The sequence below is a fragment of the Psittacula echo genome, assembly GCF_963264785.1.
Source record: "Psittacula echo genome assembly, chromosome: Z".
Taxonomy (NCBI): Eukaryota; Metazoa; Chordata; class Aves; order Psittaciformes; family Psittacidae; genus Psittacula; species Psittacula echo.
This window is the reverse complement of record NC_137742.1, coordinates 31,120,437-31,144,224: the sequence shown is the minus strand read 5'-3', so window position 1 is coordinate 31,144,224 and position 23,788 is coordinate 31,120,437. Positions and strand designations below refer to the sequence as shown.

Here is a 23,788-nt window from a genome sequence, read left to right as displayed (position 1 = left end):
TTTTTTCTTTCTTTCTAAGAAAACAGTAATACGATAGCAGCTGTATTACAGAGGGAATGAAATACAGTGTTAATTTTCTCCCACCATGCAGGATCAATCAATCACACACCACCCAGCTAAAATTGATCAGATGTGCCTAAAATACGTACTGATCACACAATTTGATCTTGAACAGGATTTTCTTGCTGTCCTTGTTTAGATGGTCTGATTTGCATCAATTCTGCTATAACTGTACAATAATATCCTTTCCTCTTCTGCATACTTAATCCATCTTTTGATTCTTCTCACATTTCCAGTTCTTCTGTGAATACTTTACAAGGTGGCAGGTGTATCTTTTGAAGTTATCTGACATAATTTCATTCTTATTATTGCTTATTATTACAAAGAAACAAATTCTTTGAGACCTCTTGTCTATAACATCAGATTTATCTCCTCAGATGCGCTAGTTCTAGATCCAAGATTGACAGAAAATTTTGTTTTCCATTCCATCATTTGTGATGCAAGCAGGGTGTGTTTCACATCTCCCTCTCTGTTCAGCCACCAATTAGAAGATCTGATACTACAGACAAATGAAAACAGGGTGAAGGTGATAATTTGAAAAAAACAGGTGTTTTGGAGAGTTCCAAACTTTTTGCTTAAGGGAAAGTTATTTATAAAAGACCATTAGGCTTTCATTATAAACTTAAAATCCTTAAAACTGGTTCTTAGTTGAATCTGAAGTTTAAACCAACTCGGTTTCATAGACATTCTTATTTCTTAAGGGCCTATGGTTTTTGTTGCTGCCCCAAACCTTTCGTTAGTCAGAGGCTTGCTAGCAATTTCAGATGACAAAGCCCAATTCAATGCCAGGAGTGTTTTCCTACATAGCATCTGATAGGCCTGCCTTAGTAGGCCCTCATTCTGGTGACTGAGGTTAGTAACGGAAAATGCATACCAAAATAATAGTACATTACTATTCAATGTCAAGCCACTTGACATTGCTAAGTTTGACGTATTAAGCAAACCAAGCGTAGAATAGGCTTTTGACTCAGAGCCATCTCCACCACCCACAATCACCTGAGACCAGCCCCAGTTATTAGTCCCAGCTGGAAGCAGAGTTAAGCCCAGAGGACTACCCCACTCCTCTCCCGCCTTACTGTAAGGCTTCTAAGGGGCAGCTCAGTTTTAACACAGAACAGCTCCACCTCAGCCACATCCTGCCCTTGTGTGGTGCTGGACCTGGACTGCCACATTCCCTTTCATATGCCTCTGGGCTGGATCATAGCACAGGATGCTCATGCACTGCTCCCCTGCTATCCTAAAGCAAGGCTCCACCTTTGCCGACATGGTCACAATGCTGGTTGGCCTGCTCCAAATCTCTGTACACTCACCAACTGAGCGCAGTAGTGGGAGATGCTGACTGACCAGCTCTGGAGCCACATGTCCCACGCAGGAGGCTAAAGCTACTCCAGGGCAGTTTCTTTTCTCCATATCGTATTGTTCCTGTAACAGCATGGCTGCCCAGACACTTGCAACATGGGATGTCACAAAAACCTTCATAGAGAGGCTGTGATAGCCCCATATCAATTTCATTTTAGCCTTTGAATTATAGACTGTACGGCAAGGTAATAAAATTTTGCTCAGTCCTGATAAATAAAGGGCATATCCAGTACCTTGTAAGTATTCTTCATTTAGATCTCCACAGATTTGAAATTTAAGTTGCATCTCATAGAGATCATTCAGTATCAGACACTATTCTGCTTTCCATTTAACATTCATTTCTTCTGCTAAGAGAAGAGTATTAGTCAAGAGCATGGATGCAAAAAGCAGGGGATTAATTTATAAAACTGTGTGTTCATGCTCTAAATACAACCTCGAGGTCCTGACGTCTAGTTCATGCTCGTCATCTACAGTTTGGGGTTAGAAGATCAGCTATGCTTTCCATAGCTTTTTGCTGATGTTTCCTAGCAAGCGCAATTTAGCTCACATTAGTTCATTTTCCTTAATGACAGCATTACTCAAAATGAATTATCTGACACCTGCCATAATCTTCACTACAGCCACAGTGCCAAAGGTTGAACTCCAGAAAGGTGAGCCCAGGGCTCGCAAAGGCCTCACAGAAACGCTCCCCCCCACAACTCCCTCCCAGACCCCCTTGAAGCACGCATCTTTTAGTTTTGGCTGCTGTGACACCCTGCACTTCTGCCCCACAGAGCGCATCCTGCCAGATCTCGCGCAGAGGAAGGGCAGCAGCACAGATCCTGGGCACCAGCCTCCCCCGTGCTGCAGCAGGCACCCGGGAACAGCAAGGCAGTGCTAGCAAGCACCAAACTGCCAGACCACTGTTGCTCATGTTTCTTCTGTGCAGTGCTGTAAAGCTTCTGAGTTAGCGCTACCTCAAATATAGCTGACACGCTTTCTTTGAAGGCATTTAAGTAGCACTACAGCCTTACAGGTACTCCAGGGAGGAGGAGTTAAAAAATCGACTGGTTTATGTCTAGTCACATCTTTCAGATCTTACTGCTTATTGCAACACTTCCCAGATTTTATTCTTCCAGTCCCATTTCTTTTGACTTGTTCATATCAGCAGCATCTGGCTCTGTGAATTGCATGCATGGGGTTATTAAACACTTGGACTTCCCCCAGTTCTACCATTTAGACCAATTTCATTCAGTTTTAACCTGAGAAATTCTGCTTCCCTGGCTGCTGTTTGCCCTCAAATTCATATTTTCTAGAATTAATGCTGTGTAGTGTATCACATGCTTCACATGAGTGCATGTTGGATGTGCAGTGCAGTCACAGATGGGTTGCACAGCTTTCTGAGAGCAGCTACCCCCTCTTACAAACACAGGAAACAGCACAGGCAGAAATCACACTTGCCACTGTAGCACCAACCTTGGTACTCATGTGCTGCACAGTCCCTTTATACATTTCAGATGAGGCACTCTGGAAAATACATGGCAACTCAATGTGTGCAGACACGTATCAGTAGTGAAGTTTCTTAGTTGCAGAGATGCTATTTGACTTTTAGTAAGCTTACATGGATGCGAACTTTTTTATAAGTTCTCTAAGAGTTTCAAATCTTTGTAACATAAAAGGAAAGGTAAGTGGTATACGGTTGTTTTTATATGAGTTGCTTTGGGTTTTCTGATCTACATCCCTCAATGTGCTAATGTTTAGCAGAGCTCCACATGGAAAATACAACTGCATACACAGAAATACAGGTACACAGCAAATGTCTTGCAGAGGTTTAAGGTAATAGCTCAATTTAGTATGTTATTCCATCTTTCTCATTCCCTGAAAAAAACCCCATGGAACCTGAACCCAAACCCAAGTTCAAACCCAACACAATACAGTTCATCAGAATTCAATACTTGCTGTGCTACAGTATTCATTTAGCTAAAAATTATTGAACTCCCCATTTCTGGAGGTTTCTGCATTGCCTAAAATAAACAACCACAGAAAACTTGAAGCATTTTAGTTTTACCTTGTCCTTCTGCTTATATTAGTATTACTTAGCTATAACATTAATATTTAATGTTTCTGTGCTTGGTCCCAGTGATTTGCATTATGATAGTATAGATATATATATATATCTACTCATTCGTCTGCATTTCTGGGGCAGGTAAACATCTGAACTAGTCTTTGCTGTCTTGGTTGCTTTATACAATTGACGTAATTATATCCCATTTGTTTTTGATTTTAATGCCTTCCTAACATAACAGTTTGGGGTAATCTTTGCAAACACTGGACATTCTTCTTTCTTTCCTTATTATTATCCACGCAGAATGTTTTACTTGATGTGACTGCAGTTTGACACGTTTCTAAACCTGAATTTCAGAATTCATTAAAACCACGACGAGTATTTATTTACAGAAAGTACAAGAAGACCACCACACGACTGCATGAGAATGCAGGCTCCATTGTCCCACACTTTATGATACGGGGACAACCTCTTTCATGACGTTGTTACACCCCCTGCAGTATTTTCATCTTCAAACTTCCTCCTTTTCCCAGAAATTTGTTCTCTAGAACAATCAAAAATCCTAAATCATGTCAGGATAATGGGATAAAGAGTAACAGCAGAACACTACCTATAATAACCGTTAAACTTCACTGGGATGGCATTTTGCCACATAAAATAATCTTAAGACAACATACTCTGAGAATTAGTTGCCTTTCATGTGTGGGAAGTGGAGAAAACATTAGCTTAATTTTTATTGCCACCACAGTACAGTAGCTTAGGTATATATTTGCATGCTTGGATTTATATGCATATTTTCCATTTTACCATTGTACTTCTCAAAATTTAGTGACACCATTCAGCTCTGCTCAAGGTAAGTGGTGATAATTTTCATGTAAAGTTACAGGGAAGTCACATGAAAAGACAATGAAGGAATGCAAATCAAGAACTGGTTTCATATGTCTGTGTTAGAGATTCTCAAGAACTGCCGTCTGGTAACAGGTGATCTGCTAGTGGTCCCCATCTTACCGACCTTCTACTCTCTAAATACTGACAGTAAAAGGACATGCTTCATCTTCCCAAAGTAATTATCTTAAAGAAAAAGACAAAACCCAGAAATACCCCAGTCCTACTGTTCGGTAGCACCCAATATACTGCCTTTACTTCGGTACATATAAGTTCTTTTCAAAAGATAAACCCCACATACGGTTGTTCTGGGAAGGTCATGAAGTTGTATGTCGTGTATTCCACCCCTTTAAACAAACCAGCTGTCTTCAGTAGAGATTTAAACACCAGTAACTATTTTTAGGTATGATATAAAAGAACATCTTGGTAGGCATTTGCCATTCATTGTATTTAGTTATTTTATTTTCACTATCCAAACTTAAAACAAACGCACAGTTAAGTTTCAGGTATCAATACAGAGTTTTCTAAAAAAACACCCCTTTCGTGTTCTCTTCCATAAACGATGCGCTCAGACGTTTGCAGCGCAACCATAAGTAGGTGGTTTCTTCTTTCCCCACACCTCCCTCCCTAAAAGGACTTTTCCTACTTTAATATAATGTATTGTAAACGTCTTAATCAAAGAGCAAAATTCAGAGAACACTTCTTAGCCAAACATCTTTTCAGAATTGCTGTCTGGCATGGCACAACCTTAAGCAGTTTCTTTTGGTGTAGTAATTCCTGTATTTTTCACTTGGGTTAGGTCTCTGTGAGCATTTTATGTTTAAGGCAGGCAATACACAATTTAGAAATATGTTAGTGCATATTTTTCATGGTATGGCATTTCCAGTAGACATCAGGTTTTCATAATTCACTCTGCATTTTACATTCCAGAAAGCTCTTCAGTGTTGAACATCGGCCTTTTTCCATCATTCTTCTTGTTCTTCTATGCTTCTACTTTTGCTCTCAGAACACTTATCCTCCAGGTACCTGTGATCACACATTCCTTAGGATCTTGCCTCCTTTACACAAGAGTTACATTTCTTAATACTTCATACAGTACCACTTCTTCCACATTTCAAGGCAGTTGGTCAACATCTCAACTAAATGCAACAACTAAAAACTTAATTTTGGGGTGGGAGGGGGAGAGGGGAGTGAGGGAGGAGGACCCTATATTTTCATAGTTACATTCATCTGTACATTTAGTAACAATTATCTCAACTAGAAGCTTTTTATCAATACTAGGACTTGACAACAAGAATGGGGCATTCTCTTCCTGAAAATTCATTCTTTGTCTGGCTTATCACATGACTGTTTCAAGGTTGTACAACCTATTTTAAAACACATTTTGAAGCTTCACGTATGTATACTGATAGAGAACAAACCAATGTTACACTAAACAATACTTGTTTGCAGATATTGTGTGAGATCTAGAATAATATAGGATATATTGCGCACTTAGAGAAAAATTCTTTCACTTCAAATACAAGTGCAAAGCAGGAGTTCATATTTTAATTCTACATCATAGCAGCAGCCATGTATGCATAAACCAGCACTTTTACCAAAAAACAAAAAAAAAATCACAGCATTTTGAGTAGCATGATTACAAAATGACAAATGCAATGCCAACTGAAGAAAGTATTTAAAACAAAGAACTGAGTCTGTTAATACAAAGACTATATAAAGATACGGCATTATTCAACACTACTGTAGATCTATCTGAGAGCTTTCCAAATGCAGTGCTTTTTGGTGGTGTGGGGTTTCTTTGGGTTGTTTTTTTTGTTTGTTTGTTTGGTTTTTAACAAGGGTTACTACAATTTGCAATAGCAAATTCAGCAAAATCACTGCATTTGCATCCCAAAGAGTTTTTTGAGAACACCATTTTGTCTCCTCCAGGACCTAAAATTGACCCTGCAGATGATCACACATCTCCCCAGTGTCCTAAGCACTACTTGGTCCTATTCACCCAGCTAAAAATACTCATACCAAATGATCAAGCCCTTTCCATGAATAGGCTTGTAATAAAAGACTGTATGTTCCTGACCAACAGCACAAAATTATACTGCAGTGTGAAGATATGGCTTTCTCTAAAAAATATAAAGTACTAAAGCAAAAAAAAAAAAAATTCCACAAAACACTTTAAAATGATCCTTGAGTTCATCACTATATTTATACAATCAAATAAACTATGTAATCAGTCTTACTATAGTAGAATAAGAAAAAGACTTTTTATTCACTTCAAAAATAGCAGACTGGAAGATTTCTTCATTGGATTACATGAGCTTCCCTGAGATTTTTACATAAATTATATTTAGTCTACTATATATTGGAAACCAGTTAGCTACTGAGTGTCATACACTGCAAATTTTACATAATTCCTGCATATATTATCCAGCTAAAATGCTGTTTCAATGCTTTAAAGCTGTATCTTCTTTTGTTACAAAAAACACGTACATACAACCGAGACTACAAATGCAAAGACATTTTTTGCACAAAATTTAAAATCCTCAACGCAATATACAGAAATGGAGAAAACAGATGTTATACTGAACAAAGCACTTCAAAGTTCTCCGCAGCTTAAAAACTGATCACGAAATTAGTTTCTAAAACTGTCTATGCAAGTGCTTGGCGGCAAGAAAATGAACAGAAATATTGTTAAACGCAATGGGCAGCATTCTGTATTTAGCAGTCTCCCATATTATAAAATAGTAATTTTGTATGAGTAATTGTGGGAGAGAAACATTATAGTGGTACAAAACATTGCTATACTGGCACTGTGTTACACTAAGTATGGATTTTTATTTATCTTTTCTAAAGTTGAGGTACTCAAATTTCTGACAAGATGAATGTAGTTAATCACACATCTTAAGGAGGACCCACAGTGAAAGTAACTATGTTTCACTGACTTAACTGCCACAAATTGTATTAAGTGAACACTTCATTTTTAAATACAAATCTAGATATCAGGTCAGTTTGCTAAGTTGCATATCCCCTTAATTGAACTTCTTTCAGCAAAAGTCCAAGAAAAATAAGCATTGTACTTTGCAAACAATTATGCTTAAAAGTAAGTAAAACCAAGAACAACAACAACACCGAGATTACTTGAATTAAAAATAAACAAAACCTGCAACTTCACTGCTCTGAGATATGAGATTATCCCCAAGTTTTATGCCTGGAGGCAAAACCAAACAGTTGTCCAGAAATTTTTGTTAGACTTATTTCAAAAGCTGTATTTTACAGCGTAAGTAAGTAATCTGTTCAAGGTAGCTCTGATCTCCTTCCAGTTCTCACTAACTGGGCTCATGTCACTGCCTTCCACCGAGTGTGAAGAAATTGCACTTGTAATTCTTCCTTTCAAATACTCATATTTTGGGTAGTACCAGGGAAAGAAAAAAGGAGGTGACTTGGGCCACTTCATTACAAAACAGACTTGATGTGGTTGTGACTGGCCGTACAGATACTGAGCCTTGAGCATTCTGGGTTTTTGTACTGGAGAGAAGATGTGACTACATAACAGCAAAGTGAGGAATTGTGAAATTGAGGGCATTTTCTAGATTTTTCATTCTGCTGTAAAAAAAGGTCCTAATATACAGATACATTTACAAATGCATGAAAATTACAAGCATGGGAAGAATGAAAGAGCAGCATTTAAAAACAGTATCTTTAGCTTTTTCAGAAACAAACTGAAGATACTGCCTTGTATAAAATGGCTTAATTTCTACTTGTCATCACTGTATGTTCAATTTTATAAAGGGAATCTAATACTCAACTGAGGAAAACAAGACTAAGAAAAACTGGATAACATGTTTGGTTTTTTTCATTTTAAATTAAAATTTTCACATGGGTGAGTAGGATTTCTGGCTCTCCAAATTAGGAACAATTTATTCCCTTCCTCTCAAAATACTTACAGTACATCACCCAGCCTAGTATATCTCTTTGCATATATTGCTGGCTGAGAACTGATTCAGACACGCACATTAAAAGTTTGTGGGTTACACAACCACTTCTGTTTTATTATACAGAGAAGCCATTTCTGCATCAACAATGAAAAAAATGGTAAAACTGTATTAACAAACACAAGACCTTGTGCAACACACAAAACAGGGTACCAAGTCACTATACATCCAGTCTGAAAAGACTTTTCTAGTAGTCTTTTCTGTGCATCTCCATTTCAACAAGGAAATACACTGGGCTTTTCACCTCATAATCTCACCATATTTTAAGTCACCTCTTTTTTTTCATTGCCAAGTAAGGCAAATAATGGTATTTTAGACTGACCATATATTAGATTCTTTTACTTAGAAAAATAATTCCTCTCTTCCCATTGAGAATTTCAACACGTTCTCATAGTAACATCCTGATAAAAAAAACCCAGCAGGATTCCTCACTATGCAGATAAAGATAGGAACTTTGCCACACAGATTTTACATTCAGCTAAGATGAGATACATGTCATGCATATACCAACTATACACAGCAGACCAAATATGTTTTGTTCTGCATTCCAACACATCATCTGAAGGAGGGACAGTCTTCTCATCCACCCATATTGTCCCTTATATGATCCACTCGTTGAGCAAGATCCCTAAAGGTGGGTCGCTGGGTAACATTGTTGTTCCAGCATTCTTTCATGATGGCATAAATCTGGACAAGAAACAAAGAAAATCAGTAGTAGGTAAACAGATGCTACAAATAGTTGTTACTCTGAACTGGTCCAAAGACCATCCAACTTAACTTTATGCTCCCAAGCAACAGTGTAGTGCAAGAGTGTGCCTGAAGTCTTGCTATACCTCTTGATCCCAATGACAGCAAGAAGTGAGGATAGCAAGCTCTGCAAAAGCCTTTATTATAAAAGGAAATTTTTAAAAAAATTAGTATGGAAATTCACTCAGCTAGATTCTGAATTTTTTAAGACATTTGTTATTTTGCTGAGTTTTTATCTTCCTGCTTGCTCTTATTTTTTGGAAGGCTCAAGAATGTTTAAAATTACAAATGCTTTACAAGTCTGACCAAAAATTAGATTAGATTAGAAAGACAGCAGTTAGAAGTTAAGATTCCCCTGCAACATTAACATACACTTCTTTGAATCAGGATATTAAATTCTCAATTACACTTCATGTGTAATTGGAAAGAAGCCAGAAAAGTTCTCATATTTCCAGCAACTTTTTACACGTCGCTTAAGAGCAACCTGCACAGCTCACAGCAAAAAAAGGTAGCACCAGTTCCTTTTTTTTTTTCCCCAGCAGATCTGAAACTGCTGCATCGATCAAGCTGCTTTAGATCCAAGTCTCAAGCAGCTTGCAAACCACAGACATCTGGAAGATTTATATCTGCGATGACTGGCCTTTCAGAATAAATTTGGAAAAGCAGTTTCTAACAAAAGAGAAACTTTTCCATCTTGCTTTGGTATCTTAAGAAATGTCAGATATTGGAACCTTTGCATTAGTTTGCATAGTTTCAGTAACACAGATTATGTATTATCTTTTATATATGACATTCAGGTTATCTACAAAAAGCCAGACCTTTACAGTTCAACAACTCTGGTACTCATAATGCAAGAAAGGTTACTTTGGAGACTTCTTCTCCTGTGGCTTCCCTGCTTCATCTGTACTACTCTCTTCCCTGCTAGACCACTTGCCACTGATCTCTCCTCTGTCTCTAGTTTTGCATGGGTTATTTCTTGACAAGTGTGCTTGATTCCAAAGGGGTGCAGCAATAGATCTGAGGTGGAAGCTGCACATGTTAAAAAGCATAACTATTTTAATTACATTCTTTCCCTACTGATTCACCTGCCCAGCCCTAAAAGGTTTGACTCAAGCTGAAGTGCACCTTTTCTGACTTAGAAGTAGCATGAAAAGTGTTTTCTAAAACATTTGGAGTGATAGCAAAATCAAAAGAACACTGAATTCATTTGTGTGCTCTGAGGATGGCTTTGCATACATATACACTTCTGTATCTGTGAAGAACATGAATACAAATCTGAAGGCTCCAAACATAGAAAACCTGGTTTCATTGCTCTTGGCTGAGAATGCTTGCCAGTGTGTAAGACACATGATAAACATGGGTATTCCTGTGCTTGAGGAACGAAGAGCAAGAGAACAAAAATAATCAAGATAAGAAGTTATTGAAATCTTGGAATTAAATGTGGAGAAACTCATGCAGATATTAAGATACTGCTGGTAAATGTTACAGACTTCTGAAGAATCCATAGTTCACAGCTTTGAGCAAGAACTTGACGGAACAAGTTCTGTACACTAATGTCATTGCCTCAATAAATTAGTATTTTTAAAATAAAAGCCCAAGTGCTTCAGTACAGCAGTCAGTCATAATAGTCCTACTTCATATATTCAGAAAGACTACATTCTAGGCTCCTGAGGGAATGCAATCTGAAGGATCAGGAGAAAAATGTAATTATAGTAATTGTGCAACTGATAAAGTAACAGCACAGTCATTCTGCTTGCATAAATACTTCAGTAATCTAAGCAGAACTAACAACAAAGTTTGCACTTTTGGGGTACTCACCCTGACTGAACACCTTTCAGGCTATCGTAACATATTAATAAAATAATACTTCACCTCATCAGGGCATCCATCTGGTCTTGGTAGTCGTCCATTATTCTTCAAAAGCTCTATCAAATGAAATACAATCATCTGCCCTTGTTTATCATTGCCAATCATGCGCATGAATTCCTGAAACAGAAGGTGTCATAAATAATTTTTAAGGAAAAAAAAAGATGCTGCAATACTCTTACCAAACAAAAATTCTTTATAAGAAGAGTTTATAATAATGGAGTAGTATATAATAATGACAAAATTTTGGATTTCAAGTCTAGATAATGTATTTTGTGTGCGTGTGGATAAAAATAGGATGATACATATACAGTTTGAAGCTCTAAGTAAAAAAATTTAAATAATGTTGACCATCACCTGATGATTAACCAGCTTTAAAAGGATAAACTCTTCAGGTAATCCTGAAGAGCTTCCTGAAGTATTAAAACAAGATCCTGATGCTTGGAAAAATCACAGTGACACAGAAAACAAGTCATACCATACTGATATATTAAAAAAGATTAAACAGTAACCAGAGGCCAGAAACAGTAGCATAATTAAAATAGATAAAAATAGATAAAATAGCTAAAAATTAAATAAAATAGCTAAAACATAGATAAAATTTTGCTATCCAAAAATCAACATAACCCAAAAGGTAGATTAAAATCTCAGATTGCCAGATATTAGAAGTACTATTAACTGAAAATAATTTCTAAGCAGGACACACAAGAATTATTTTTCCTCCAATGCTAAATAAATGTCTTTAATGATCCTTTGCATGAAAATGTGAAGCAAGTGTTGTTAGAACGTGCAAATGGCTAAAGCTGGGGAAACGATATAAAATTATGAAGTGTCTCCACTAATCGGCAGAATTCATTTTTCTTGATACTTACCAACAGGATAACCAACCTGATGAAGTGGTGGATGCACATGTAGAATTGATTTATTCAAAGTGTATTCCACCCAAGCCCATGTACCACTTTTTTTCCATTTTACCACTTCAGGTGTCTGCAGTGTTTACATTATTTTGCAGGAAGAGCTACCCCTACCTTAGGAATTCTTACTTGATAGCTCAGTTATTGTACTTAATTACTAAGAGGTCCAGTGAGGTCAATGCAGAGATCTTTCAAATATATTTTTGCCTGCCATCACTGTTCAGCTCTCAAAACTACACTTGCCAAGACAGAGACACTGGCCAAGGGCAAGGACAGCTCAAGCATGTATACAAGGCTCAACAATCCGCTGTTGTGTTTGCTAGATATAAGACTGTGAATCTGTTTTCCAACTGGGAGAACTGTTGTTTGGTGTACAAGTAGCATTTTTCTCCATCGACTGTAAATTTGTCTTTAAAGGTGCCTGTCAACAGATTGCAAAAAGCCACTCTCTTTCTTGAACTTCAGTAACTTGCTAACTTTGGGTTCTGGTAACAAAGCAAAATAACTTTAAGTTACCTTATTTAAATCACCTTAATGTTTACATATTTGTTTGGCTTAGCCTTAGGTTTGGAGTAGCATTAGGAATACATGTCATGTTGCAATGAAACAGTTGCATCTGGGATTACTCTCCACAAAAAATAAGAACAGCCTATAAAGAGAAATTTTTATTTTTTTTTTTTCAAATAGTTAGCATTTACAGGATGGGTAAGATCTGCACAGATTATCAGATAATTTTCAATCTCCTTTCCCTCTTATGGCTTGATACTAATACGTTTTAGCATGTTGCTGCTTCTGGCTGGATGCTGCCTCATAAACATTAAGGTATCTCCAGAAAATGATCAGTAAATATCAACCTATTTAGGTACAGGAACAATCTATGTATTTTTTTAAAACTAAATAAACAGACAAAAAACTTCTGGGAACCATTAACTAGGTACTTACAGCTGGTGGGCTCTTGCTCTTGTCAATGTACGTGAAGAGCTCATACAAGACGACACCAAAACTCCACACATCTGAGGCCACAGAAAATTTGCTTTCTGTCAGAGATTCTGGGGCATACCTACAACACATGGAAATATTGATTGCTCTATGCAACATGTCTCCTCTCAGTTTTGAAGGTATTTCTTTTAATAAGACTTCTTTTTTTCCACGAATAACTGTTCCTTGTTCACAGACATTAGCACATTCTTATTTTCTTCCATTACCTTCATGAGTAACTGTTCTTTTAATAATAGTTAATTGGTATTGAAAACATAAACCACCTTAAACACACACAGTTAGTGATAACTATATCCGAGTCTGCTTTTCTTCCAACAAAGCTGTAGATATTTTTCTTATCTGTACTGCAACTAAACAAGATTTTGATGTGATAAGGCCTGGAAAGAAAGTCAATTACAGCCAGTAAGCATCCTTTCATCATTTTCAGAAGATATGCAAAATGTTCTTTTCCAACCAAAGCACAGCTCATTCGAGTATTACTGCATTTTGGAGTAACTCAGGCCTTCTCTGGAAGCTTCATGCCCAAATACAGACATCTATCTGAATATTCAACCCAGCATCTTATCCTTGCTAATTACAGTCTGTGGGATTGTCCTGGATTCACCTGTAGCAATTATTTTTCTGCCTAATAGCTGGTGCAGTCCTTTGTTTTGGATTTAGTCAGAGAACAATGCTGATAACAGACCAATGTTTTAGTTGTACTCAGTAGCACTTACCCTGATCAAGGACTTTTCAGTCTCTCGTGCTCTGCCAGTAAGGAGGGGCACAAAAAGCCAGGAGAAAGTAGAGACAGGACACCTGACCCAGATTAGCTAAAGGGGTATTCCCTATCACAGCATGTTATGCCCAGTATATAAACCGAGAGAGTTACCCAGAAGGGTGAGATCGCTGCTTAGGTTGGACTGGGTATCGGTCGGTGGGTGGTGAGCAATTGTATTGCTTCACTTGTGTTTTCTGAGCTTTCATTTCTTCTCTTGTTGTTTCCTATTATTATTATTGGTATTCTTTCTATTATCACTATATTTTACTTTATTTCAGGTACTGGATTGTTCTTATCACAACCTGTGGGGTTTATATTCTTCCGATTCTCCTCCCCATTCTGCCCTGGGGAAGAGGAGAAGGGGGAGTGTGAGCAAGTGGCTGCATCTTGCTGAGTTACTGTCTGAGTCTAAACCACAACAGGGATTTAACTCCACTTGGTCAACAGAGGGCCTATCCAACAGATCTCAGCTAGAGGTATGTGCACAACTGCGGGAGTATGATATAGCAGGCATCACAGAAACATGGTGGGATGGCTCCTACGACTGGAGTGTTGGAATGGAAGGTTACAGGCTCTTTAGAAAACACAGGCCTGGCAGACAGGGAGGGGGAGTTGCTATTTATGTTAGGGATAGGCTAGAGAGTATGGAACTCTGTCTGGGGACGGGTGAGCAGTCGACAGAGAGTTTAGGGGTCAGGGTTAAAGGGAGAACAGCTTTGGGGGACATTACTGTGGGGATCTGTTAAAGACTGCCTGATCAAGAGGAATCTGTGGATGAAGCACTCTATAGACAGATAGGAACAGCCTCACGCTCGCAGGCCCTTGTTCTCATAGGGGACTTCAATCACTTGACAATCAACTTGACTGCTGGAGCGACGGTACAGCCTGGCACAAACAATCCAGGAGGTTCCTTGATTGTGTGGAAGACAACTTCCTTCTTCAAGTAATAGAGCACCCGACAAGGAGAGGTGCCATGCTTGACATCATGCTCACCAACAGGGAAGGGCTGGTTGGAAATGTGACGCTCCAGGGCAGCCTTGGATGCACCGATCACGAGATGGTCGAATCTGAGATCCTCAGGACAGTGAGAAGAGCGTGCAGCAAGCTCACTGCCTTGGACTTCAAGACAGCAGACTTTGCCCTCTTCAGGAACCTGCTTAGTAAGGTTCCATGGGATATAGCCCTAGAGGGCAGGGGGGCCCAGGACCTGCTACAAGCTCAGGAGTGTTGCATCCCAACTAGATGGAAGTGGAGCAGAAGGGCCAGGAGACCTCTTTGGATGGATAAGGAGCTGATCAGGAAAATTCAAAGGAAAAAAGAGGCTTATAGAAGGTGGAAGCAGGGACAGGCAGCCTGGGAAGAATACAGGGATGTTGTCCGGGAAGCTAGGGACCAAGTTAGGAAAGCTAAGGCCCAGTTAGAATTAAACTTGGCTAGGGATGTGAAGGATAACAGGAAGGGATTCTACGGGTACGTAGTGAATAAAAGACAGACTAGGGACAACGTAGGCCCTCTCCAGAAGCTATCAGGAGAACTGGCTAAGCTGGATTTGGAGAAGGCTGAGGTTCTTAATGACTTCTTTGCCTCGGTCTTCACTGGCAAAGGCTCTGACTGCACCACCCAAGTCTCGGAAGGCAGATGCAGGGACTGTGAGAATGAAGACCTTAGGCCCACTGAAGGAGAGGATCTGGTCTGAGACCATCTTAAAAACCTAAACGTACACAAGTCCATGGGACCTGACGAAATCCATCCACGGGTCCTGAAGGAGCTGGCGAATGAAGCTGCTAAGCCACTGGCCATCATATTTGAAACATCATGGCAGTCAGGTGAAGTTCCCAATGACTGGAAAAAGGGAAATATAACCCCCATTTTCAAGAATAGGAAAATGGATGACCCAGGTGTGCTGGGTTCAGCAGCAGCAGTAAGTTTTTCTTCTTCTTAGTAGCTGGTGCAGCACTGTGGTTTTGACTTTCGGCCTGGGAATAATACTGATAAAGCCGATGTTTCCAGTTGCTGGTCAGAATGTTTACCCTGACCAAGGACTTTGTGAGTCCCATGCTCTGCCAGGGAAGAGGAGAAGCCAGGATGAAGCAGAGACAGGACACCTGACCCAAACTAGCCAAAGAGGTATTCCATACCACAGCACGTCATGCCCAGGATGTAGAACGGAGAGTCCCCGGAAGGGCTGGATCACTGCAGGGTGGGGGTGAGGTATCGGTCCGTGAGCGGTTGTATTCTCTTCCTTGTTATTTCCTTTATCATTATTATTACTGGTGGTAGCAGTAGTGATTTGTGTTATACCTTAGTTATTAAACTGTTCTTATCTCAACCCGTGGGAGTTGCATTCTTTTGATTCTCCTCCCCGTCCCTCCAGGAGCGGAGGGAAGAAAGGTGGTGGTGGGGGAGAAGTAGACTGCGTGGTTCTAATTTATGGCCTGGGCTTAAACCACGACACTGGAATTACAGACCAGTCAGTCTCACCTCTGTGCCTGGCAAAATCTTGGAGCAGATTCTCCTGGAAGGCATGCTAAGGCACATGAAAAACAAGGAGGTGGTTGGTGACAGCCAGCATGGCTTCACTAAGGGGAAATCCTGCCTGACCAATTTGTGGCCTTCTATGATGGGGCTATGAAACTGATGGACAGGGGCAGAGCAGCTGACGTCATCTACCCGGACTTGTGCAAAGCGTTTGACACTGTCCCACATGACATCCTTGTCTCTAAATTGGAGAGACATCAATTTGATGGGTGGACCACTCGGTGGATAAAGAACTGGCTGGATGGCTGCATGCAAAGAGTTGTGGTCAATGGCTCGATGTCTGGCTGGAGATCAGTAATGAGTGGTGTCCCTCAGAGATCAGTGTTGAGACCAGTTTTGTTCAACATGTTGGTGACACGGACAGTGGGATTGAGTGCACCCTCAGCAAGTTTGCCGATGACACCAAGCTGTGTGGTTCGGTTGATACGCTGGAGGGAAGGGATGCCATCCAGAGGGACCTCGACACGCTTGTGAGGTGGGCTGATGCCAACCTTATGAAGTTTAACCATGCCAAGTGCAAGGTCCTACAGCTGAGTTGGAGCAATCCCAGGCACAGCTACAGGTTGGGCAGAGAAGAGATTCAGAGCAGCCCTGCAGAGAAGGACTTGGGGGTGTTGGTCGATGAGAAAATGAACATGAGTCAGCAGTGTGTGCTCGCAGCCCAGAAAGACAAATGTATCCTGGGATGCATCAAGAGAAGCGTGACCAGCAGGTCGAAGGAGGTGATCCTGGCCCTCTACTCTGCTGTCATGAGACATCACTTGGAGTATTGTGTGCAGTTCTGGTGTCCTCAACATAAAAAGGACATGGAACTGTTGGAACAAGTCCAGAGGAGGGCCACGAGGATGATCAGGGGACTGGAGCACCTCCCGTATGAAGACAGGCTGAGAAAGTTGGGGCTGTTCAGCCTGGAGAAGAGAAGGCTGCGTGGAGACCTCATAGCAGTCTTCCAGTATCTGCAGGGGGCCTCCAAGGATGCTGGGGATGGACTATTCATCAGGGACTGTAGTGACAGGAGAAGGGGCAATGGGTTAAAGCTTAAACAGGGGAAGTTTAGATTGGATCTAAGGAAGAAATTCTTTACTGTGAGGGTGGTGAGGCACTGGAATGGGTTGCCCAGGGAGGTTGTGAATGCTCCATCCTTGGCGGTGTTCAAGGCCAGGTTGGATGAGGCCTTGGGTGGCATGGTTTAGTGTGAGGTGTCCCTGCCCATGGCAGGGGGTTTGGAACTAGAGGATCTTAAGATCCTTTCCAACCCTAACTATTCTATGATTCTATGGTTCTATGGTATGAATGGCTAGTGTTTAGAGAATCAAAAGGTCCAAATTTTTAAAGCATCCTGGGAAACAGGCCCTTTAAGATTTATCTTTGAATACTTTTCATATTGCATCTATTTCTTTTCAACATTTGGGTAATTTTTTGGTTGGCTTGTTTGTTTGTTTTAATTATGTTGAAAAGTCCCATGCAAATGACTTTCACAACGCTGGGCAACTGGCCTGAGTTTGTACTTAAAAATTCCACAATATGCAAAACAATTGGCTGAAATTGTAAAAACTGGAAACATGTCACAATTTCACATACCAAAACAAGACTTACCAAAATATAGGGCTTTCACCAGGTTCCTTTACTTTGTAGTATTCTTTGTCTTGTGGCAAGACTTTTGTCAATCCAAAATCTCCAATTTTAACTCTGTTCTCATTTTCAACTAAGATATTCCTTGTTGCTAAATCCCGGTGAACATATCTTTTTGTGCCCAGATACTCCATGCCCTAGACAGAAAGTTCACAAATGTAATAGGAAAGAGTTACTTTTACCATTAAGTAGCTGCACTTTCCTAAAAGGGGCAAATTAAATTCAAAGTTAAAGTCGTCTGGTAACAACTGTTACCAAAATCGGCATGCTTGAACATTTGTCTTCCCTGAGGAGTTACTTTTTCCAAGTGTAGGGATTTCTCTTACCTGAAGGAAGATAGACTAAACACCTATCAGAAACAAGTGCTTTTTTAATTACATAGCTGGACAGCTGTTACAGCTCCCGTCTGTGGCCAAATGCAGTTTGCTGGTGACAGAAGGAAAACAAAAATTTGGGCTAAACTACACAATTCAGGGCAGATGAGAAGACTGTCTTATTTACCCATTTCATTTAATCTTTTCTTCAGTTTGTACTTCTGCTTTCCGCAACTTTACATTATGAGTTCCCGAATTTGGAAACTATTCTCTGACAAAACTCCTACCTGTGTGTGTTTCTCTTCCATGTGGATCATTATTCACCAACAAAGTTATGTTTATTGTTGTATTTCCATGGGTTGCTGTAACAAAGCATTAATCTGAAGCCATGTCTTCTCTTGCTGCTGCTGATCCCTTTTTACCAATACACGCAATGCTTTTTGATAACAATGAAACATGGAAGAAGCCAGTGTGTGTAGTGTGACATTACTACAAATCAGAATGTCTTGCTTACACAACAATAAATGCTGCACAGAAGTAGACCTTGCACAATGTTGAGACACCCAAATCATATGAGAAAGGAAATACAAAGCAAGCTGTCAGTTTCACAAGAAAGTGTCTCACTGTGACAACACAACTGAAAAGTAATAAATTAAACTAAGAGTATTGCTGAACTGAAATTTATGAACATTAGCGTTATACTATTAATACTTAAAGATTTATTTTTTTCTCTCTCTTTTCTTTAAAGTGAGAAGCCTCAGGAACAGTTGACTCCGAAGCCTGACCTTCCCCTCAGGCTCTCGCTACCTCCTTGCCCCGCTAGGTGGCATCGCTGACTACTTACACCCCCTCTCAAACCCGTTCAAAAATGACACTAATTTTTCATTACCTATTTACCCACTGCTATCCTGAAAAACACCACACCCAGCTTTTCCAAAATGAGACTCCTGGGTTTCTGACACAACCAGTTTATGTAAATGCTGTACTGAAAATAAGCAGTCCTAAAGTTCCTTCAATGACAGTAATCTGTTACCCTGAAAAATACCTGTTCTAAGAGAGATATTTAATTGAAAACATGCAAATTCTAAGTGGAGATCATAATCTCATGGCACTAATCTAACAATGGAATTGAGTTTAACTGTGATTTCAAATGCTTCATTAAAGTTGGACTCTGCAGCAAGAACACATGAAGCAGTTTAAGCACTAAGAGATGGAAAAGTGGCTTTTTTTCTTCTTGATTATGTTTTTTTTTTTTTCTTAATTCCTATCTTCTCCTATCAGTCAGCATGAACAAAATGCAGGACCAAAAGATAAAAAAAGAATATCCCCAAAATTAGGTGCACGGAAAAGTTAACTGCCTATTAAAGGTGTAATGGGTTTGGCAGTGAAGTGCCTCTTGACTGTAACAGGAACTCTTACACGGCTAAGGAGAGAGGTGCTGATCATACCAGGGACTCCTGTTCCCTGGCTAAGGTGAGAAGCGAGAGTGGGGATAATGCGTCATCCCCCTGAAAGCCTTGGAACTCTCCTTCCCTTGAGCACAGCCTGAGTGGAACAGTAGCATTGTTACTGAAGTTTTGATAGGCAGTTAACTGCCAGATGCACAGAGAAGTACCTTGCCATTCTATTGTCAAGATTCTTTGAAGTTAAGGACAGAGTCCTATTGCTTGCCACCAGACAAGCTATACTAGTGGCACAAGCTGCACCACGTCACAACTGCACTGATTTAAAACTACAGAAACATCACCACTAGCAAACACTGTTTTTGAAAATGCTGCTTTTCACACTACGAGATACGCACAAAAAAAAAATTACACCTGTAAGTCAGGAACCCTTTCCCACTATAATAGCAAGGAACCAAAACACAGCAAGCAAGCAAACACATCTTAACCCTCAGGTATTTTCTCTCATACATTTGAGAGAAAAGCTGCAAGGCAGAAGGAGAAAGATTTTTGATTTAATAACCCAAAATAACAGAGTGACAGAAATGCACAGCAGAAAGAAGAAATATGAGATGCTGAAAGAGCAAACATTGCAGGAGAAGCAAAAACAGCTAAAGGAAAGGAGGAAATATGATCAGCTAAAAGAAGAAGAAAAAACATTCATATCCCATTTTCATAATATTAGGTACTCATTATTGTTCTGAAGTAACAGAATACTACACATTGCTTTGCAGGTTGTACAGCAACAACAATGCAAAGCAAGACAAAACCACTGTAATTCTTAGACTGCTTCCATTAGAAGTGATGATACTTCTTTAAGATGAAGTCCATTATGGACTTCCCACATTTCCACACTATGTGTATCCAGGCTTCATACATGAAAGCAGGGTGTCTTCTCACTTATGTATCTGCAGAAGGCGTATTCTATCTCTCTCTTGGTGCTTGGTACTTAGGAAACAGTCATTTCAACTGCTATTTTGATTTTTCATTATCATCCTTAAGTCTAGCAATATTTGGATGCTTCTTTTATATGTGTGCAGGTGCACACATACATTAAAAACTTTTTCTTTGTACCTTTTGTATTCAGGTCCTTTCCCATAGTTTCCTGTCATCCTTGCACTACCTGCAAAGGCAAAAATCCACCTTCCAGCCCTCCTATCGGATACCTTTGTCTCATAGACCAGAGTCCAGAGATACATTGCCACTGTTGTTCCTTCAGTCTTTTTAATGGGCCTGAAGACTTACATATGCATGCTTCATAGATTCTTATGAGAGCAAAAAGTGCAGGCACCTTACAATCCTCCAGGTCACAGGCGAAGACGACCACAAAATGAATCAGGTAAGTGGCTGACTTTGTGTGTTCAAAAACCACTGTAGCATCTTTATTCTATGATAGACTGATTCACTGTCATCCTAGCTGGTGCTGTTTGCTTGAAGGAAAATTGTTTTCAGTGACTTACTAGCACTGATAGTAACAGCTATTTTGTTGCAGAAGTAGTACTGAGAATTTCTTATGTCTCTTACTGGAGAATGGCTTCGAGACACACGTTAGAGGACTTTTTAATCCTCTGAGTAGGCGGTCACATGTTCAATCCTTCCTCTCTGTTTAAAGACTGACACTTGTCATAGACTTGTTAACAACATTTTCTGTTTCCCAACCTCATGCACTGGTGCATCTCCCTGCTCACCCTCTGGGCTGCTCTACAACCTCAGGAATTCACATCAGACCTTGGCTTTTGTGTAATGAGTTGGGCAGTGAAGCGCTTCTTGACCGTAACAACAACTCTTAACAGGCTACGAAGGGAGGCACTGATTGTACCAGGGACTCCTGTTCCCTGGCTAAGGTGAGAAAAGAGACTGGGGATAATTAGTCAGCCTTGGAACACTCCTTCCGTAGATCATGGCCTGAGTGGAATGGTAGCACTGTTACTTAAGTTACTGAGCCAGGTTGTGTCTAGGTCAGAAATTTACTAATGCCTAAAGTGAATCATCCTGCAACCCTATGAACAGCGGGCATAAATGAGCACCCCTGAGCTCTCCCGGACTGCAGCAGGCTGCAACCAGCATCTCCTTCTGGATTGGACACCTCTCAGAGCTCATGAACTCTCCACGTCTGCAATAATCAGAGACTGTCATCAAAAGCTGACAAAGACATCTGGGCTGAAGTCCCCCCACTCCTTGAGGCTCAACCCTCACCTGTTGAGGAATGTCAAGACATTTGATATGAATCATAGAATCATAGAACAGTTAGGGTTGGAAAGGACCTTAAGATCATCTAGTTCCAACCCCCCTGCCATGGGCAGGAACATCCCACACTAAACCATGCCACCCAAGGCCTCATCCAACCTGGCCTTGAACACCGCCAAGGATGGAGCATTCACAACCTCCCTGGGCAACCCATTCCAGTGCCTCACCACCCTCTCAGAATATTTAACTGAATTCTAGGGCAGTTTTTAACTGGTATCCTTACACATCTTTGTGACTGTAAGTGCATGCATGTGTGTATAAACTGACATAGCAAGTGTAGTAAATCCTATTTACTCACTTTGTAAATGTTAAGATCCACCTTGAAACCGCAGATTGCTGCTAGGTAAAAGCCATCTGTGGTGAATTAATTCACTTGTAACCTTGCCTGTGACTAAGACTAGACCCAGACGCACCTAGGCTCCACCAGTTTAGAAAGCAAACAAGTCTACTCTGAGCTTCATGATGCCACAGGAGGATTTCTTTATTCCCTGTATTTGTTCCATCAGACATAAACCATTGCCCAAGTATGAGACTAAGATTGGACTCAGTTGCACCTAAGCTCCATCAGGATTCTGGAAAGCAAGAGGGTCTACTCTGAACCTCGTGACTTAATGGGAGGGTCTCCCTTACCTTTTGTGCCTTTGGCCTCTCTTATCAATCAATTCCACCTTGATTTTAGCTCAATTTTTCTTTGTATGCATCATTCATGTAAAATGAAATAGAGTGAACCTTGCCACTGAATTTTGTTATCATTTTATAAATTCGTATTAAAACTGCTCTTGCCAACAACTTAGATGATCATTCTTTGAGCAACCCTAAATCACACCTTTCACAACACTGCACACTGCTTGCCCATCAAGGAGTTTTTGCTGAAGACTACCCATCCAGCCTTGCTTCAGTGAAACACATGAATAGGTGAGATCAGCTGCTGAAGGTGCCTGTGGCAGCCTTCTGTACATGCCCCAGGTTCAGTAGCCAAAATGTTTACTGAATCAGTCCAGTTTCCAGCAGGGAATTATCAAGCTTTGTTCACTTCATAGGAAGTCTGAATTCCTGGAGAAGATCTCAGCTCTGGCAAAGACTCTGCTGCCTGACTGTTGTCAGGCCTTTTCTGCAGATCTGCAGAAGGAAAGCTTCTGCTCCGAATGTTGCACAGCAGAATTACCAGACATCAGAATATCTGTGGGCTACACACACTGAAGAATACTCATTAATTTTAAGTCAGCTACTGTTTCCATGTCTTTGATGTGGGGACTGGGGAAAGGAATTTAAAAATATTTCTGGTACATGCCTTGAGGGTGTGGGTATCTTCCCCCTGCTGCCTTTTCTCTCTTTCCCCTGCTTCCCCACTTTGTTTTTCTTTCCCCAAACAACTGAACATGGAATGAAATCTAAAGTGTCTGTAGTTTCTTGTATCTAGAGAAAAATAACAGAGTAATACTAGGATGGCCATTAAGTCCTCTTTCTGAGGAAATAAGATATCACAATAAAGATCAGGTGTTTGCCCACCTTTTCACAATTTTAAGGATCTTCAGTACCAACCAATGAGACTAGCAAATAATTTATTACAGCTCTGAGCGCTTCAACGGCCTTTCTTCATACACAAATCATGTATCTTTGCTCTTCCTGCTAAATAAGCAAGTATTATTTATAGTTTAAAGAAAATTTCTTAAACATATGCTGTTATAGTGGTTTTACAGCTGAATGTCCAAGTTCTGAAAAATCAGTTATACTATGTCATGAAGAGTTTGCCTGGATGAGTATATTAACTCCTGCAAAACTTTATTTCACCTCTCGCTAGGGAGAAAATAGGCTTTAATTCTTCTGGGCAAAATATAAGCTAAGCAAACAATGAAATAAACAGAAATAAATGAAGTATATTCTTCCTTAGTCAGCAGATAGGCCAGTCTTGGCATCCTGTATTAAGATACTCAGAAGTTTGTCCAGTTTTTGAGTACAGGAATATACACTGCTACTTTTTTTAGGGTT

The 23,788-nt window shown here is 40.0% G+C and overlaps 1 protein-coding gene across 10 annotated transcripts in view; it reads right to left on the bottom strand.

Annotated features, from left to right (window-relative positions):
• Positions 1–6,584: 6,584 nt before the first annotated feature.
• The window catches only part of JAK2 (Janus kinase 2), a 96,859-nt gene continuing 79,655 nt past the window's right edge, over positions 6,585–23,788 (bottom strand). For 9 of the 10 annotated variants that reach the window (XM_080638548.1, XM_080638550.1, XM_080638549.1 and 6 more), the window contains 4 exons: positions 17,761–17,933; positions 12,810–12,927; positions 10,960–11,073; positions 6,585–9,027 (listed from right to left, as the gene is read on the bottom strand). In XM_080638548.1, the coding sequence (XP_080494674.1) occupies positions 8,920–9,027; positions 10,960–11,073; positions 12,810–12,927; positions 17,761–17,933 (513 nt within the window). In that variant the 3' untranslated portion in view covers positions 6,585–8,919. Of the gene's footprint in view, positions 9,028–10,959; positions 11,074–12,809; positions 12,928–17,760; positions 17,934–18,055; positions 18,223–23,788 lie in introns of those variants that run through there. The other variant, XM_080638545.1, reaches the window with a different exon arrangement.